Raw genomic sequence first — 17,890 nt, 5'->3', positions numbered from 1 at the left:
TAAAATTTATTTATTTGTTTTTTTTTTATTTCTTTTTATTTTATTTTATTTTTTTAATTTATTAACCTAAACCAGGATTTGAACCCCAAACCTTCCGAACAGAATTCCTACGCGCTATCCGCTGCGCCACAACAACATTTACAAAAGCTAACATTTGTTTGTTTTTCATTAAACATAAGCAAAGACACGCCTGCGCGGTCGGCTAAAAAGTGGGGGTGGTTGACATTTCTGAGTCTGTCATTGCTTTTGCTATGGCCCATTGTAATTTAACCATGTTGCTTTGTATTTATCAGTGACACCTATAGGTTTCTAAGAAATTAAATTTTACTATGGCACATTGTAAATTTTCAGAGGATCATTTTAATTTTGTCCACAGCAACAACGTAAAATTTTATGAATAACAAAGCAAAAAAAAATATATATATATTTTGCTATGGTACAATGTAATTTTTAGGCTGGATTATTTTAACTTTTAAATTTGGCCTTCGTAAAAATTTCTTTATGCATTGTAATTTTTAATCTGAACATAGCAAAAAAAAAACATTATATAAATTGCTATGGTACATTTTAATTTTTCAAGACAAAAATTGTTTTTTTTTGTTAACATAATAGTAAATATTTGAATAGTCAGAAGATAGACCCTCAATGATATGGCGCCATAGCAAAATTTGCTGAAAATTTTTCTCCGTGTAGGTTTTTTGGCTAAAAATTACGCAAAAACAAGAATTCAAAAATCTTATTTATTTATGCATCATTAATTTCAAAAATTCATAATATATGATTACTTTTTTTTTCTATTTTCATGATAAAAGTTTATCATGAAAATAAAAGAGCCATGTAAACATATATAATGAATTTTAAAAATTTTTTAAGAACTATATATATATATATATATATATATATATATATATATAGAATATAGATAAAATCCTGTAATTTAATATAAATGAAAATTTCATTTTTAAAGAATCAACATAACATACAATACGTATAATACGTTCAACTGCAGTTGACGAAATAGTCCAACTAATACTAACATCCAACTCAATCAAAATCCATCTGATTCCATACCAGTCAAAGTTATGTCACCAAACGTCAATCTTGGTGATACTGGAGATGGTGCAATTTTAAACACTACAAATCAAAAACCAATGGAACAAATACACCATCGACAATCTGGTCAACCTAATCATCCGGATCAAACTTTCAATATCAGCTCGGCTTATTTATCAAGTGAACAACCAAGACCACCAGTGTCTCACCAACCTCTCTAGCACACCAATTTCAATTCACATCAGCCCTATCAACATGAAACTTATCATCCTACATCACCAAATCAACAACTGTATAATCCCAATATTTATACGGAGCTTCTTCCTCCTCAACAATCTAGACCATTTGATCAATCATTACACTATTTTAATATTCATTCAGAATACCGACCTTTTGAACAACCTGGCCCACTTGAACAATCATTGCAGAATCCCGACTTTCATTCAGAATATTCACCTTCTCAACATTTTTAAAACTGTGAGTTTATAGTTTATATAAATGAATATTATTTTATCATCATGATGATAAAATTTATGCTAACAATGGGCCACAACTTATACTATAGTATATAGTATATACCAGATGTTGGTGACATAAAAGATGAATATATTGATTTCGATGAACCCAACAATAAGTGCCCAGGTGCACAAACCATCATCAGTCATTCAAATACTGCCACAAATTTTAGTGTTAATCGTTTCGGTGGGGATGCAGCGTTTTAAGATTTGTTTGTTTTTCCAACTTTCTCCGTATTTTTTCCGTCTTTTTCTATCTTTTTTCGAAAATAACCATGGTTCAAGAAATGACGAAGAAATTTCTTCGCCAGCCATCCGAATTTGCCCTAACTCGGGGTGATAAGTCGAATGAACAATAAGTTTGAGCTTAACGTTTTTATTTTGGATGCATCATGATTAGACAATTATTGTCTATGTATTGTAACGCTGTTGTGAAAAACTCTTTTCTGTGTCTCAATATTAATTCGTAATTCAATCGTAATTCAACAAGGCGTCGTACAAATCCACTTTTGTCAACATACCGATTTGAGTTAATTTATTTGTACAATTTTTCAGTACCAATCGATCCATATTCATCCATATTTGACAAAGCCATCTGGTTTCAGTAATATTATTAATTTTTTCTTGTTCTTGTGCTTCTTTAATTAAATTTTCAAGAAGTACTCGTTCAGCAATAGAAAATGCAAATTCTTTGAGTTTGTGGTATACTTCTTGATATTTTTTAGGTGTATTTTTATGACTTTTTTTACATCATTCTCATATTTTTAACAATCAAGAGAAGCCAAAATTTTAACGCGATCAACTTCATTTATTTTTAGAAGAATAATTTTAAATCATTTATTTGTTTCCTTTTGTTTCTTTCGAATTGCCCAATGAAATCATCAAATTTAGAATCTGAAAAATAATGAATGAATGAAATCTAATAAATTAAATTTAATAAAAATAAAAATAAAAAATGTCTTTAAAATTACAAAGACATCGTTCATTTCCATTTTGTAAATTCAGAAAAATAAAAAAATTTCAAAATTTTTAAAATGTTCTTAAATTTGATATTATTTATTTTATAATATTACACTCAGAGAAGGATATGTTAACAGTTAACATACCAATATGTTTACATTAAACATACAAAAGTTTAATGTTAAGATATATATATTAACAATAAACATAGATATCTTAACTGTTAACATACGTATGTTTATAGTTAACATACGTATCTTTACGCGGCCAAATATTTTGATGCGCCAGTCTACTTCTTGTAATCTTTTTTTTTTGACATTATATTGTGATACTATTCTAATTGTAATATAATATAATATGTACTCGTGTTGTCATAAATTTATTTAAATTTAGTTTTTTTGTAAATTCATTCTTAATTTTACATTAAATTTTCATATTTACATACGTAAATGTCCTCAACTATGTCCTAACCTTCAAATTGTGTCAATTACAATTTACAGATATCTTAATAGTTAACATACGCATATTAACTATTAAGATACGTATGTTTAATGTTAATATATATATCTTTGATGTAAACTTATCAGCCACCACCCATTTAAACATGGCATATGTTAACATTAAACAGGATATGTTAACTGTTAACATATCCTTCTCTGAGTGTAGAATTCAATTAGAAAATAAAGAAGTTAACATTTTATTTTATCACATAAAAACAATACATGCTTAACACTCACCTTTACCAGTATTAATATATCAACTTCGTCTTTTTGTAAAATATCATGGGTATGTTCTTTCACATCACTACATTTCGTGACCTCCAACCAGGAAATTATTGAATCATCATCAAAGTCTTTTTTTGTCATCAAAATTATTTTATATGGACATCTTTTTCCTCATCTGTAAATGTAAACAATATATTATTTTTTTTATTTGAACACATATGTAAGGTGAATGTCCCTGTTGTGGACACTGTACCTATTGTTCGTCATTTCGCTTTTTTTTCATGTAAAAAAATTAATAACTTATTCTCTACTCAACAAATCGTTTTTGCAATATACTCATTATCGATAATCTAATTAATTCTTTTACAATCAGAGTCGAAATCAATAACATTTTATTATTATAAATATTTTAATTATTTTTATAAAAATTGGTGCTAGCTTCCAAGCATATAATTTTGCGGAATTTTGTGGCAATCCTTAGTGTCATAGGTAGAGTGAATACAACGTTATTGAGTTGAATGTTTCAATATGCAAGTGGAAAAAAATTATTTAATTAGTTTTATATATTATAAATAAAAGTATGCTTTATATTCATTTAAATAATTAATTTTTTTTTAGTGTTCCGTAGGACACTTATGTTTTCGCTTTTCTGTGATTTTTTGTTATTTCAAGATAAAACGTGAAGTCCTGAATCGAATTGGCTTGTGAGATGCTCATTTTCTTTTTTTTTTTTAGCCAAAAGCAATCGTCATATTTATTTCCAATTTTGGGGCCTTGATCGATTTACTATGCCCATTTTTGGACATAGCCCAATTCCAAATATTGACCAATCAATTCCGGCAATGTTTTAATCGACGACGCTTCATCTGTAGACTCTACTATATTTTTTTCAAATTTTTCGGTCGTTTATTTTTTTTTTTTATTCAACGATATGTAGTGTCATAAATTGTTTTTTTGCGATATTTATTGAACCACTGTACCGAATTAGCCGATGTTAAAACAAATTTAGGTTTTTTTTTTCCAAAAACAGACATGATATTTTTTTTTTATATTAGAATTTATACTTTACTTTTATATTATTTCTGTGAATATTGATTTCATATTTTATAAATATCAAGAACAATTATTTAGGATTCATTATAAGGTGATCAAATAAACAATAAACGCAGTGATAGAATGTTTGGTTTTATCTTTAATGCAAAGCTAAGTATAAGATGATCTGGTCAGAGCTATATGACGGTCAAAGTTAGACTGACGCTTTTACAAATATTATATTTCCTCTAAATTTCCTTTTTGCCCTTTTAATATCCTTGAAAAAGTGAAATCTTCTAAAATATATTTACAAGGACATTGCAACATAAGTAAACACTTAAGCGTAATAAAAATAAATATGTTCACCCTTATACCTGAGTTCCCAAACATGCGTTTTACCTTTTACTTCGTTTTTACCATTACCCTCTTGTTTAAAGTCTACCGACAAGTAAAAACTAAATATGTTTTTCTAACATTTTACTTTCCCGAGTAGAAACTTGTTCAGGATAGCCTGAACACTGATCCAGGCCTGATCAGGATATCGTAAGGCTATCCCTATTCAAGTAACTCTATCACATCCTGATCAAGCCTGGATCAGGCACCTACATCTTTTCCTTAATAGGGATAGCCTGATCCAGTCCGGATCAGGACTTGATCAAGATAAAAGTATTAAATTTATTTAATTTTTAAATAATTTCATCTTGATCAAGTCCTGATCCGGTGGATCAAACTACCTATTAAAGATAGAGTAGGAATGGCCTGATCAGGATAGCATCAGGCTATCTGTATTTTATCCTTAATAGAGTAGCCTGATCCATTCTGGATCAAACCTTGATCAAGAAAAAATTATTGAATTTATTTTTTTTTCAAATAATTTTTTCTTGATCCAGTCTGATCAGAATGGATCAGAACTACTAATAGAGGATAAACAAAACTAGCTGGATCCAAAATGGATGAAGAAACAAGTATCAAATTTGCGTCTTTGAATTTTACAAATTGCCTGATCAGGATGGCATCAGGCTATCTGTATTTTATCCTTAATAGAGTAGCCTGATCCATTCTGGATCCAATCTTGATCAAGAAAAAATTATTGAATTTATTTTTTTTTCAAATAATTTTTTCTTGATCCAGTCTTGTTCCAGAATGGATCAGGCTATCCCTATTAAGGATAAAACAGAGATGGCCTGATGCTATCCTGACCAGGCAATTTGTAGAACCTATGAGGACAAAAAGTTAGTACGAATTATCGAATGCCTCAATGGCCGAGCGTGTCAAGTACTAGCGTTGTAATCGGGTGTCAAAGGGTTCGAACCCCGGTCGTAGCAATAATTAGTTAGGTAAATTATCAATTAGGTCAGTTTGTAATAATAAAGTTTATCTGTATTCTGTTAAGCGTTAGATTTCAAATTAAAAAAAAAAATAAATTTGAAATTATTAATTTTTTTTTTGAATAAATCATGTATCCTGATCCAGTTTTGATCCGGAATCTGGATCCATTATGGATCATGTATCTTTACCACAGCCTGATCAGGTATCCTGATCCATTCTGGATCCGAACCTTACGAAAAAGCGTTACATCCTGATCAGGTTCGGATCCAGTATCTGGATCCATTATGGATCATGTATCTTTACTACAGCCTGATCAGGTATCCTGATCCATTCTGGATCCAAACCTTACGAAAAAGCGTTACATCCTGATCAGGTTCGGATCCAGTATCTGGATCCAGATTGGATTTGAAATCAGGCAAGCCTGATCAGGGCTTGATCCGAACCTGACCTGAATTTCTACTCGGGCTCTGGGCCTTATTAGATTTGATATGCCCATTTTTGGACATGGCCTAATTTCAAATATCGACCGATCAATTCCGGCAATGTTTCAATCGACATCGCATAATCTGTCTACTCTACAATATTTTTTTTTAATTTTTTGGTCCTTCATTTTTTTTTTAATAAAAGAAAACACAAAGACAGTCATTTATTTTACAATAAAATGGAAAAACAAATTGAACAGCAAGAAAAAAAATAAAAAATCCTACGGAACACTTAGGGTGCACCTTGGAGGGCTTGACTATATTTTTTTTTTAAATATATATTAATATTTATTAATGAATAGTCCAATAACTGGGACACAAATTCAGCCTTGTCCAGGTGTTAATAATTATGTGTTTAACCTAAAATATTTAGTTGTTTTCAATTTTCTTTGTATGTATTAGTATGCATAAAAAATATTTGATATACTAATACTATTTTACTTTTGCCTGTCCATAACTGGGTCTTTGGGATGTCAACATTTGGGACAAGTGAAAATTTGGCGTTCCACAACAGGGACATAAATGAAATATTTAAAAAAAATTAATTTAAGTGTTTTTAATCATTATTTAATGAAAAAAAATTAACATATGTTAATTATATTCTATAGTAGCTAAGGGAAAAAAAAAATTTGGAAATTTACTGATAGGAATTTTTAAAAACGAATAAAACACGAGATCAGTTTGTTAAGCGTTCTACAGCAGGGACATTCACCTTACGTATATTACCTTTATTCATCAAATATTATTTTTTTTTTCTAATATTTCCTCGAGGCCAAAATAAACGCTCCTTGGTTACATTCAACAAGGACATTAATGCAAGACTAAGTGACACCTAAAACGCAGTAGTTTCATCCAAGAGGTCATCAACTAATCAGAAGATCTAATTCGCAGCCACATTGAATAATTAGTTTAATTCACCAATCAATTTTTTTTCCATATTTTATAGTTTGAATGAAAATAGAAAGATATTTTCATTTTTTTTTGTTTTGCAATAAAAATTGAAGAACATTTGTTGGAAAAATTTGATAACTATTAGAAGAAAATTGAATGAATGAATATTAATCTATAAAAATTAAACGGCAATCAACTGTTGACGCAATGATTGGAAATAAATAAAACGGTAAAAAAAAATTGAATAGAAAGAAAAACATATTTGTCGGTTGATGAATAAATAAAAGAAAAATAAAATAAATGAAAAAAAAGACGAATAAAGTGAAATAAAACATGAAATGTATGATAAATAAAAGTGTCAAATAAAAACGTATAGAAATAATAATAATAATAAATGATAAATACAAAAAAATTGAAGCAGCTTTAACGTGCGCGTGCATTATAATGAAAACATGTATGTATAAAGTGGAAAATTTCATTTCGATTTCCATACACGTACTAAGCATTTCGAGGAAAAGAGAAAGCCAGAATGAAATAGTTGGTATAGTAAAAAAAAAAAAAAAAAAAAATAGCGGTTGCGCTGCTTGGATACATCCCGGAAAATATTTTGCTGCGTTTCAATGCTACGTGGATGAGCTTCTCCACGGGTTTATATTTCTACGTAATAGCCTATATTTTTTTTCACATTCAAGACGTTTTGGTGCACTTGCAATATCGTCCAATACATACATTACATATAAAAAAAAAAAAAAGAAAAAATTATACGAATCGTAAAAAGCTGGTGCTAACAAACTATAAAATTTTACAACTAAATGATAAAAAAAAGAAAAAGCTTTCACGAAAAAATTCACATTGATATAAGAATTTAATATAAAAAGGAAAAAAAAAATCAGTTTTATAGTAAAAAAAAATAATTATGATTTTAAATGTCAGAATTTATATACGAGAAAAAATAATATAAATTTTTTTCTATTGAATTTTGTTTTTTTATTTTTTCTATCGCCTTTAATTGCGTTGATATTATAAGCCAATGAATTGAAATCGTCTTAAAAAATAAATCCTCTTACTTGCAATTTTACTTGATTTGTAAATTTTAATTTTTTTTTTTTCTATTCATATGAATACTTTGATGTATTTCGATCGAACAAATACATTTTTGTATACTAAAAATAAAAATCACTTTAGTAATATCGAATGAGCATAAAAAATATAAAAATATATTTTAAATGTAGAAAAAAAAAAGTAAAAAAGTAAATTCGATATCGTGGTGATAAATTTTTTTTTTTTTCTTTTGAATAAATATATTATACTCTTCAGGGATTACGCTGTGCAGCTGCACACGTCATTTTTCGCAGGACTGCTTATGGAGATTTGTTATTTGTTGATGCTATATATGACGTGAAGAGAAGTGTGAAAAATCATGACAGATATGGGTGACTTTGTACTTTTTAAAACCATGACTCATGTTTGTTTTATAAACGAATTTTTTTTTTGTTTTACCTTTTTTATAATCTTCTCTCTTTCTTTTTGTTATTTAAAATAAAAAAAAATCATAAATCATTTTCCTTTTTTATATTGAGTACATCAATCACAATTTGTCGATTATATATGACTAAATTTACTACTCAAAATATATATCCTCGAACAAAAATATCCTCGTTGAAAATATCGAAAAAAACAACGAGGTAGAATTCTTCGAGAAAAAAATTTTCCAATCAAATATTTGGGTTTAAATATTTATGTGTATATTTTGTTTCAAACAAAATGAAATCGCCAGAATAATCAAAAATTGTAAATTAAAATATAAAATACTAATCCCAAATTAACAATTATTAATTATTTTTTAGTTAATATTTTATATGAACATGGATGTCAACTATTTTCAGCAATTGTTTTTCCATTGTCATTTTGGTTGGTAAAAAAAATTATTAATGTTTTTGCTTAACTCATCTACATTTACAGATAAAATTTTCATTTACCATTTCGATTTTCAAATCGTTTTATTTTTTTAACTATCAATTTTCAAAATTAATTTAGTAAAAATAAATCCTTATTTAAATAAAACAATTCAAAAAGAAAAATCAATCGAAAATATTTATTTTTCTACGAAGGCTTGCAAAAAATTTATTTAAATAATAAAAAACAAAAACAATAAGCACAAAATAATACCTGTAAATACAAAAAATAAATTAAAGCTTTAAACTTTTTTTTTTTAATATTCCGAGGGAATATAACAGTCATAAAAAAAAATAGTCCAGTTTTATGTATTGTTTTTTTTTTCAATTGTCGTAATGACTCATTACTGTTATAGTTATATAATAATATTCATTTATTATAAAATTATTATCATTATTACTGTTAATGTTAATCATATTTTTTTTTTTACTATAATAATCATTTCATCTATGTACAAATATTGAAACTAATAAAGAATTAAATGAAACAAATAAGCATGAACGTGGTGTACACTAGAATGAGAGCTTTTACGAGTTTACTGAGGCCAACAAAAGTCTGTGGTTCTAAACAGAATGCCACAACACAGAAGGGGCAAAACGAAACTCATAAAGTTTTACGGTTTTACACGCGTCCCTGAAGCCATCTTCTATGTATACATACATATATAAAAAACTATATTATGTCTTAAAACCCACATTGACTTGATTCAAGATTTCTGATCTTGGAAAATTCGATTTTTTTTTTTATATTTAACACGAATACCGATCGAAAAGATGTTGCATTTATTTTTTTTTTATTTTTCTTTTCTATATAGAAATACGTGTATTTTTTTTTTTATCATTCAGTTTGAGATTTTGAAATAAGAAAAAATTCCATTTCATCGAATTTCACTGCATTTAAATTGCACAAGATTTTATTTGTTAGTTTACAAAAAAAAAAAAAAAAGATTCAGTTTTGTTATTTTGATTCTTGAAAAATAACAAAAATTTTATACTTTATATCAAATATATATTTTTCAAACTCTTGTGATTACTTTTATGTCAATATTTTTTGTCACTCAGTTATCCACAAAACTTATGAAAAACTTTTAGGTGAAAAAAAAAAAACAAGATTTATTAAATTTTTTACTAACTCAATAAATATTTTGAGTGATTTTTTTATTTTGATATAATAATTTTAGAAAATAAATTTGTATTAACAATAATACTTGAATTTATATTGAAAAGTTTTCTATGTTTTTTTATTATGATTACTTTGGTTATAAGTTGATTGGCAAAAAAAAAAAAAAAAAATGTTCAAGGTTACAAAAACACACCCTGGTTGGGTTCGTCAAAGAAAATAAAAATAACATCTTGATGGCGACAATATCTCGGCGCCTGTCTATACAATATTATATATTATAACCCGAATGGAAAAATTTTCAGGATGCCCTATTTGATCTCAAACCCTGATCAGAAACGGATCAGGATTCCTTATTCAGGGAACCTGACTCATATTCCTGACCCGAACCTGGACAGGACACCTTACGATTTCCTTAAGTCAGGTAACCTTATCCAATCCTGTTCAGGAAAAGAACAGGAAACCTTGACGTATCCTGAATAAGGTTTCCTGAACAGATTCTGACCAGGATATTATCAGGAAAAATTTATCAAATAAATTAATTTTACGGAGGCGAAGCCTTACGTATTGAAATCACTGGCAAAAAATAAATAATGTTCATATCTTCTAAAATATTTAAGATAGAGAGTTTGAAATAGGCTTAAATTAAAGGTTTTGAAAAGATCTACAACCAAGGATATGAAAGAAAAATTTTGGATTATTAGTTAATTAATTGTTGATAAAAATAGATAATGAAAAAATTTTAAACTCGATATATTAAGAAAACTAAGAACAAATCATGGATGCAATTTTTTGCCAGGATGGTTTTTTTTTAAAACTCTACAAAATTACGATTTTTTTTTTTTTTTATTGTTGCTAGAAATTTGTTAATTAACAGAATATCAGAATTTGTGTTTTTTTAGACACTTCATAACTTTTTTAAAAATTATCTCACAGAGTTATATTTGGTCTTAAAATTTTCCTCATCAAAATCTCTACAGCCAAGGCTATATTTAGAAATATCAAAACCACCCATTTTCAGTTGTAAGACGATTGTTTATAATAATAGGTGTCATCGCGAACTTTGTAATGAATAAAGGGCCTTTAAAAAGTTGTACTTGGAAGTTCTATCATATCCTTGGCTGTGGCAATTTTTATAAAGAATTTTTTGAATGCAACATAATTTTTTTGCGTTTATTTATTCAAAAGTTATCGGTTGTCCAAACAATTACCAATTTATTATTTACAACAATTTCTTCTAAATAAAAAGTTTGTACGCATGCGCCAATCAAAAAATATATTTCGATCGGTAAGTCGGTATTTCTTTTCATCGATCTTTCATTTAAATAGTAAGAATAAAATTTAAAAAAAAAAAAATAGTAAAAGTTTTTGATCTAAGTAGAAAAATAAAATAACTGTTAACTTTTTTAAATTTTTTTAAAAATTAAATTACAGCTAGAAAAGAAACAACAAATATATATATGTATATATAGTTAAAAATATATACATGTTATATTGAGGTTAGGTTCAAATGTTATCATTGTTATTATTGTGTACAATATTTATATTCAAATAAATATTTAAAAAAAAAATATATTATGTATAATAATAATAATGATAAATATGGTTCCGTAATTAAAAAACCCGTATTCGCCGGAGTTTTGAAAATTTTCAATTTTCAACGGGAAACGATTTCGTTAACAACATTTTTTTTTTTATTCAGTTTTCCTGTTCAGGAAAGGAACAGGAAACCTGAACGTATCCTGAATAAGGTTTCCTGAACAGATTCTGACCAGGATACTATCAGGAAAAATTTATCAAATAAATTAATTTTTTTTATTCAGTTTTCCTGTTCAGGAAAGGAACAGGAAACCTGAACGTATCCTGAATAAGGTTTTCTGACCAGGATACTATCAGGAAAAATTTATCAAATAATTTAATTTTTTTTATTCAGTTTTCCTGTTCAGGAAAGGAACAGGAAACCTGAACGTATCCTGAATAAGGTTTCCGGAACAGATTCTGACCAGAATATTATCAGGAAAAATATTTTTTGGATTTAGTTTTAATTTTAATTCTAAAACAAAATGACAAGGGACAATTTAACAAATTGTTATAATTTATTTTTACGTCAAATTTACGTCGCAAATTCTAATTTAAGTTTTTTTTAGCTGATGTAATTTATGAAAGCAAAAAATCACATCCGATCATCGATAGACGGCATGGCCGCGCGTGTTAAGGCCCGTAGTTGTAATCTGAACGATCCGAGTTTGCGTCCCGCTAGTGGTTAGGTAATTTAAGTTATGTTAGGTATATAAAATCTTATTATTCAACCTGTTTCATCATTAACATTGCTATAGTAAATTAGTTAGCCAATTTACAAAACATCAAATAATAAAAATTAATTTTTTTTAGAATTACTTGATCCGTTTCAGATCAGGAATCCGGTTCCATTCCTGATCAGGTATCCTGGTCCGATTCTGATCAGGTATCCTGGTCCGATTCTGATCAGAATCCTAAAAAAAAGCGTTACATTCTGATCCATTCCTGAACAGGATTCCTGGTTATATTCTAGTCAGGAATCCTGATCATTCCTGTTCAGGTATCCTGGCTCTAACCCTACAATCTGGCCAGGTTTCCTGATCCGGTTCTGATCAGGACCTTAACTAAATTTCGACTCGGGAATATCATTTCATATTTTTTTTTTTTACTTTTTTTTCTTGTATCTCAATTTTTCCGTTCTTTTTAATATATTTATTATTGAGTGATACTAATTTCTACTTATTCATATTGTTTTTCTAATAATTTTATTATTTAAGCTTTTAAGAATTACTTTTTTAGATTTTTTTTTCTTTTTTATTTCAGTTTATTATTTGAGTTATTAGGATGTTTTTATTCATTGATATATTAGTTTTTGTCTCGGGGGTATAAACGCGATCGAGAAATTCTTTTAGGATATTTTGATCAGTGGAAAGGCGTGAAAAAATTATTAAAACCACCGGTTTTATGATTTTCCCGATTTTGGTTTTCTTTTTCGACTCAAACATTCGTGGCGACCATTTTTAAGTTTTATTCTCATGATGTCGGGGGTACAAACGTGATTTGGGATCATATAATTTCAAACATATTGAAAATCATGAAATCTAAAATTTTCTAAAATTCAGTGATCAAAAAACCCAGACTCCCAGAGACCCCTTATTTGCCCCTGCCTCCATTTAGCTATAATCAGTTTTTGAATTCTCGAGATAATAGGGTTTTTTTTTTTGAACTTTTACAATTTATTTTAATATCAATATTATGAATTGAATTAATTTTTTGTATCATTATTTTTATTATTATTTTTGACTATAATTTTTGGTTAAAAAAAAAAACTCACAGAGAGCTAGTAAAGATAAATAAAAGTTATTTATATGTTTTTATATCAAATTCGTTTATTTATTTAAGAAAAACTAAAAACACATTAATTTGGGAAAGACATAACTTTTAAAAATCAACTTAAATATTTTTTTTTAGTCTTAATGGATTCTCCGTGAAAAAATCTACAACCAGAGCCATGCTCAAAATTTTTTCAATGATAGATTTTTACATTATTAGCGATTGTTTATAAAAAATAACAGAGTGAGTAGTTTATAAATGAGTAATTGGTTGTTATCAGTTAGCCGACAATTGACGGGCCAACATAAAACTAATGATTGTAATCGATTGTAATCGATTTGTACTTCAATGTAATGCGTATTTGTAATTATTTGTAACCCCCCTCATTAATTGTAGAAATTAAAAAAAAAAAAATTTTCAACAAAAAAAACAACGAACAGCTTAAAATTTACTCTAACAATATAATGTTTAAATTGTTTTAGTAAATTGCTGTTTGTTGTTGAAAATTTTTTATTGTAAATAAACATCCGCCGCCATCTTTTACAGCTGTCATCTCAATTGATACACTATAGAAAAAAAAATCTACGCGCATGCGCCGTACAACTTTAATTAGGGCAATTAATTTCGAATGTTTATTTAATTAATTAAAAAAAAAATTGACCTCGGACAAACATTACAAATATATATTTGGAATGTACAAATGATTTCCTATAAAATACAATCATAAATTAATTTTTACAGGTGTTCCTTATGATTTGTCGGCTAAGTGCAACATAGAATTTTAATTAATTAATTACAATTAATGAGGGGGGTTACAAATAATTACAAATACATTACATTGAAGTACAAATCGATTACAATCGGTTACAATCATTAGTTTTATGTCGGCCCGTCAATTGTCGGCTAACTGATTACAACCTGAGTAATTATATAAATAAGTTTCTTTGGCTAAAAACTTGTAGGAAATTTTTTAACAAATTGTTTGATTATAAAATAGAATTTTTTATAGTTAATTGTTTAAAAAATTAATGAAGACTTATAATTATTTTTTTGCTATGCACATGTGCACTTCCGATCGCAACGCATAATACCCACTCATTTTTACCATTAGATTTGTTTTTTACCAAAGATGGTAGATAGCAGCACTCAGCAATGGTAGCACTCAACAGATGGTAGCACTCAACGTGGTTTATTTATTTATTTATTTATTTTTGTTTATTTTTCTTTTTTTAAAAAGTTTGAGGCTAAAAGTTTATAAATATTAATTACGGTATTGACATGTCATCCCACCGGAGTGTTGAAAATTTTTAATTTGCAAAGGGAACGCATTCGTTACTAAATTAATTTTTTTCCATTTAAATCGAGTAAAACAGTTAAAATTCATAACAGAATGATGTCAACAGTGTCAAAAGCCTTTGTAACAGGTCCTAAAAATTTCAACAAGTTGATTAATATTACTTCGAGGTAAGTTGTCATTATTATGATCATTAACCACATAATTTTTATCATTTTATAAATTTAACAAAGTAATCATGACCTTGTTGCGATACTCAATTCAAGCATAAAATTAATAAATCTCAACAATGAAAAAAACAAAGTTTTTTTTACAAAAAAAGTGTCAAGTATTCGAAATTGTCATAAATTTGTTTGCCATATAAATACACTGGAAAATCGATCCACCCTGCAATGACAGGATACAAAGCCCTAGCGAAAATGCCGATAGTCGGATTGTGCACTGATCTCATACAAAAACGACACAAAACCGACACACGACTATAAGAATTTCTAAGTCACAAAAAAAAATAGTAAAAAGCATTTAAAAAATAAAATATTATGTCTAAAAATTTCTAAATAATATTCTTATAATTTAAGACACATTAAAATTTTTTTAAAATAATTTTTTTATTGAAAAAACTTAATTCTGTTTATGTATTATAAGCGAGGTTAGCTGTCAGAATCATCTGTACACGACTGTAAGATTTTACAATTCTCACACAATTCCGACACACGACTGTGAGAATTGTAAATCCGACACAATTCCGACAGACATACGACAGTATATTTTTATTTTGTATTTAATATAAAAAAAGAGCATTTTATTAATAAAAATTTTTGTTCAATATTGAAGTTATAATATTTTAATAATTTTAGGCATATTAGTTTTTTTTTTTTTTTTGAATAAATTTTGACAAAAAAAATAATTGGAATCGTCTGTGAGAATTTGCGATTTGCAAAATTCAGTGCACAAACCGACTGTCGGATTGGTGTCGGATCGGTGTCGCCATTTTCGCTAGGGAGTTCGGTCAGAAGAAGTATAGTCACTGTGACCATACGTATCCTGAAAACTAACATACTTTTTGGCTAGGGTGGCCTAAGTATTGCTATATACCGACCATAATAGAGACCCCGATAACTATTAGTAGAACCGTTATAGCCATACGAGTTCTGATATTGGTTAGATTGTTTTTTCAGTGTATTATATAAAAATATATATTTTTTTTCTTTTTCTTTTACAATAGATATTATGGAGCTCAAGCAGCAGTTAAAGTACGAAAAAAAGAATCGAAAGAAACAAAATCATTTGTTATGAATATATTTAGAGGTCAAGTACAAACTGATCAAGTATTTCCATTTCCATCACCACTAGCTCAAGATCAATTAGATACCCTTAAAATGCTTGTTGATCCAGTTGATAAATTTTTTAATGAAGTTAATGATCCAGTTAAAAACGATGATACTTCTGATATTGAAGAAAAAGTAAAACAAGGATTATGGGAAATGGGAGTATTTTCAATGCAAATACCTGAAGAATTTGGTGGTTTAAATTGTAATAATACACAATATGGTAGATTGCTTGAGGTAGTTGGTAAGCATGATCTTGGTGTTGGAACAATGTTGGGGTCACATCAGAGTGTTGGTTTTAAGGGTATTCTTCTTGTTGGTACACCAGAACAAAAAGCTAAATATTTACCAAGAGTATCAAATGGTGAATACGCTGCATTTGCATTAACAGAACCAAGCTGTGGTTCAGATGCTAGTGCTGTTAAATCAAGAGCAATTAAATCAGCTGACGGTTCACATTATATATTAAATGGTAGTAAAATATGGGTATCAAATGGTGGTATTGCTGAAATATTTACAGTATTTGCTCAGGTACCAATAAAAAATCCACAAACTGGTGAAATTAAAGATAAAGTTACAGCATTTATTGTTGAACGTGGATTTGGTGGTTTAACAAATGGACCACCTGAACGCAAAATGGGTATTAAATGTAGTAATACAGCTGAAGTTTATTTTGATAACGTTAAAATACCAGCTGAAAATGTATTGGGTGGTGAAGGACAAGGCTTTAAAGTTGCTACAAATATATTTAATAATGGAAGATATGGTGTGGCTGGTGCATTATCAGGTACAATGATTGCATGTGCCAAAAAAGCTGTTGAGCATGCGACAACAAGAGTACAATTTGGCAAAACAATTAATGAATTTGGTGGTGTACAAGAAAAAATTGCACGTATGGCAATGTTACAGTATATTACACAATCACTTATGTATGTGACATCTGGTAATATGGATAGTGGAAGTCAAGATTATCATTTAGAAGCTGCAATATCAAAAGTATTTGCATCTGAATCAGCTTGGTGGGTTTGTGATGAATCAATACAAATTCTGGGTGGTATGGGATTCATGAAAGACGCTGGTGTTGAACGGGTCATGAGAGATTTAAGAATATTTCGTATATTTGAAGGTACAAATGATATTCTTAGTTTATTTGTTGCATTAACTGGTATTCAATATGCTGAAAGTCATCTTGAAGAATTACAAAAAGCATTTAAAAATCCAGCAGAAAATTTAAGTCTTATATTTGGTGAAGCTGCTAAAAGAGCAACAAAAGCTGTTGGTTTAAGTACACCACCAAATTTTTCACATTTGGTCCATCCAAATTTATCTGATAGTGCTGGTCTTGTTGGTAAAAGTGTTGAAAATTATGGGCAAACAATTGAAGCTGTTCTTATTAAATATGGTAAAGGTATTGTTGAGAAACAATTTATATTAAATCGTTTGGCACAAGCAGCAATTGATACATATACATCGGTTGTTGTATTGAGTAGAGCAAGTAGAGCTGCTAATTTAAATCTTCCAACAGCTGAACATGAAATTTTAATAGCTCAAACATGGTGTCAAGAAGCATCAAGTAGAACTACAAATAATCTTAAAATTGCTAAATCAGAAAAATATACTGATCTATTCAAAAAATATAAAAAAATATCACAAAATATTTGTGAAAATGGTGGAATTAATCAAGCAAATACACCACTCGGTTTTTAATATTTTATACGGAGGTGCAATTTTACGAAGCGTCAGCTTCCCGCACCGTAGTATTAGTTTCTCTATATATGTTTTACAAATACCACTCACTACTTTCGTAATAATTAAGCTAGAAATTTCACACTATGCTCAAACTGAAGATCTCGAT

At 28.2% G+C, this 17,890-nt stretch overlaps 1 protein-coding gene across 1 annotated transcript; it reads left to right on the top strand.

Moving 5' to 3' along the window:
- Window positions 1-14,803: 14,803 nt before the first annotated feature.
- Window positions 14,804-17,742, top strand: LOC122849565 (very long-chain specific acyl-CoA dehydrogenase, mitochondrial-like). The gene is made up of 2 exons (XM_044148321.1): window positions 14,804-14,877; window positions 15,933-17,742. Exons 1-2 carry the CDS (start codon window positions 14,804-14,806, stop codon window positions 17,740-17,742), a joined length of 1,884 nt encoding a protein of 627 aa, XP_044004256.1.
- The last annotated feature ends 148 nt before the right edge of the window (window positions 17,743-17,890 follow it).

The sequence above is a fragment of the Aphidius gifuensis genome, linkage group LG2, assembly GCF_014905175.1.
Source record: "Aphidius gifuensis isolate YNYX2018 linkage group LG2, ASM1490517v1, whole genome shotgun sequence".
NCBI classification, from domain to species: domain Eukaryota; kingdom Metazoa; phylum Arthropoda; class Insecta; order Hymenoptera; family Braconidae; genus Aphidius; species Aphidius gifuensis.
Note: the sequence above shows the minus strand (reverse complement) of the source record. Positions and strands in the feature narration are given on the sequence as shown.

Excerpts from the sequence above, each read along its gene's own strand:
- LOC122849565 (XM_044148321.1), top strand. The coding sequence starts at position 14,804 with ATGATGTCAACAGTGTCAAAAGCCTTTGTAACAGGTCCTAAAAATTTC. Across the intron at positions 14,878-15,932 it reads TTGATTAATATTACTTCGAG|ATATTATGGAGCTCAAGCAG; the intron begins GTAAGTTGTCAT and ends CTTTTACAATAG.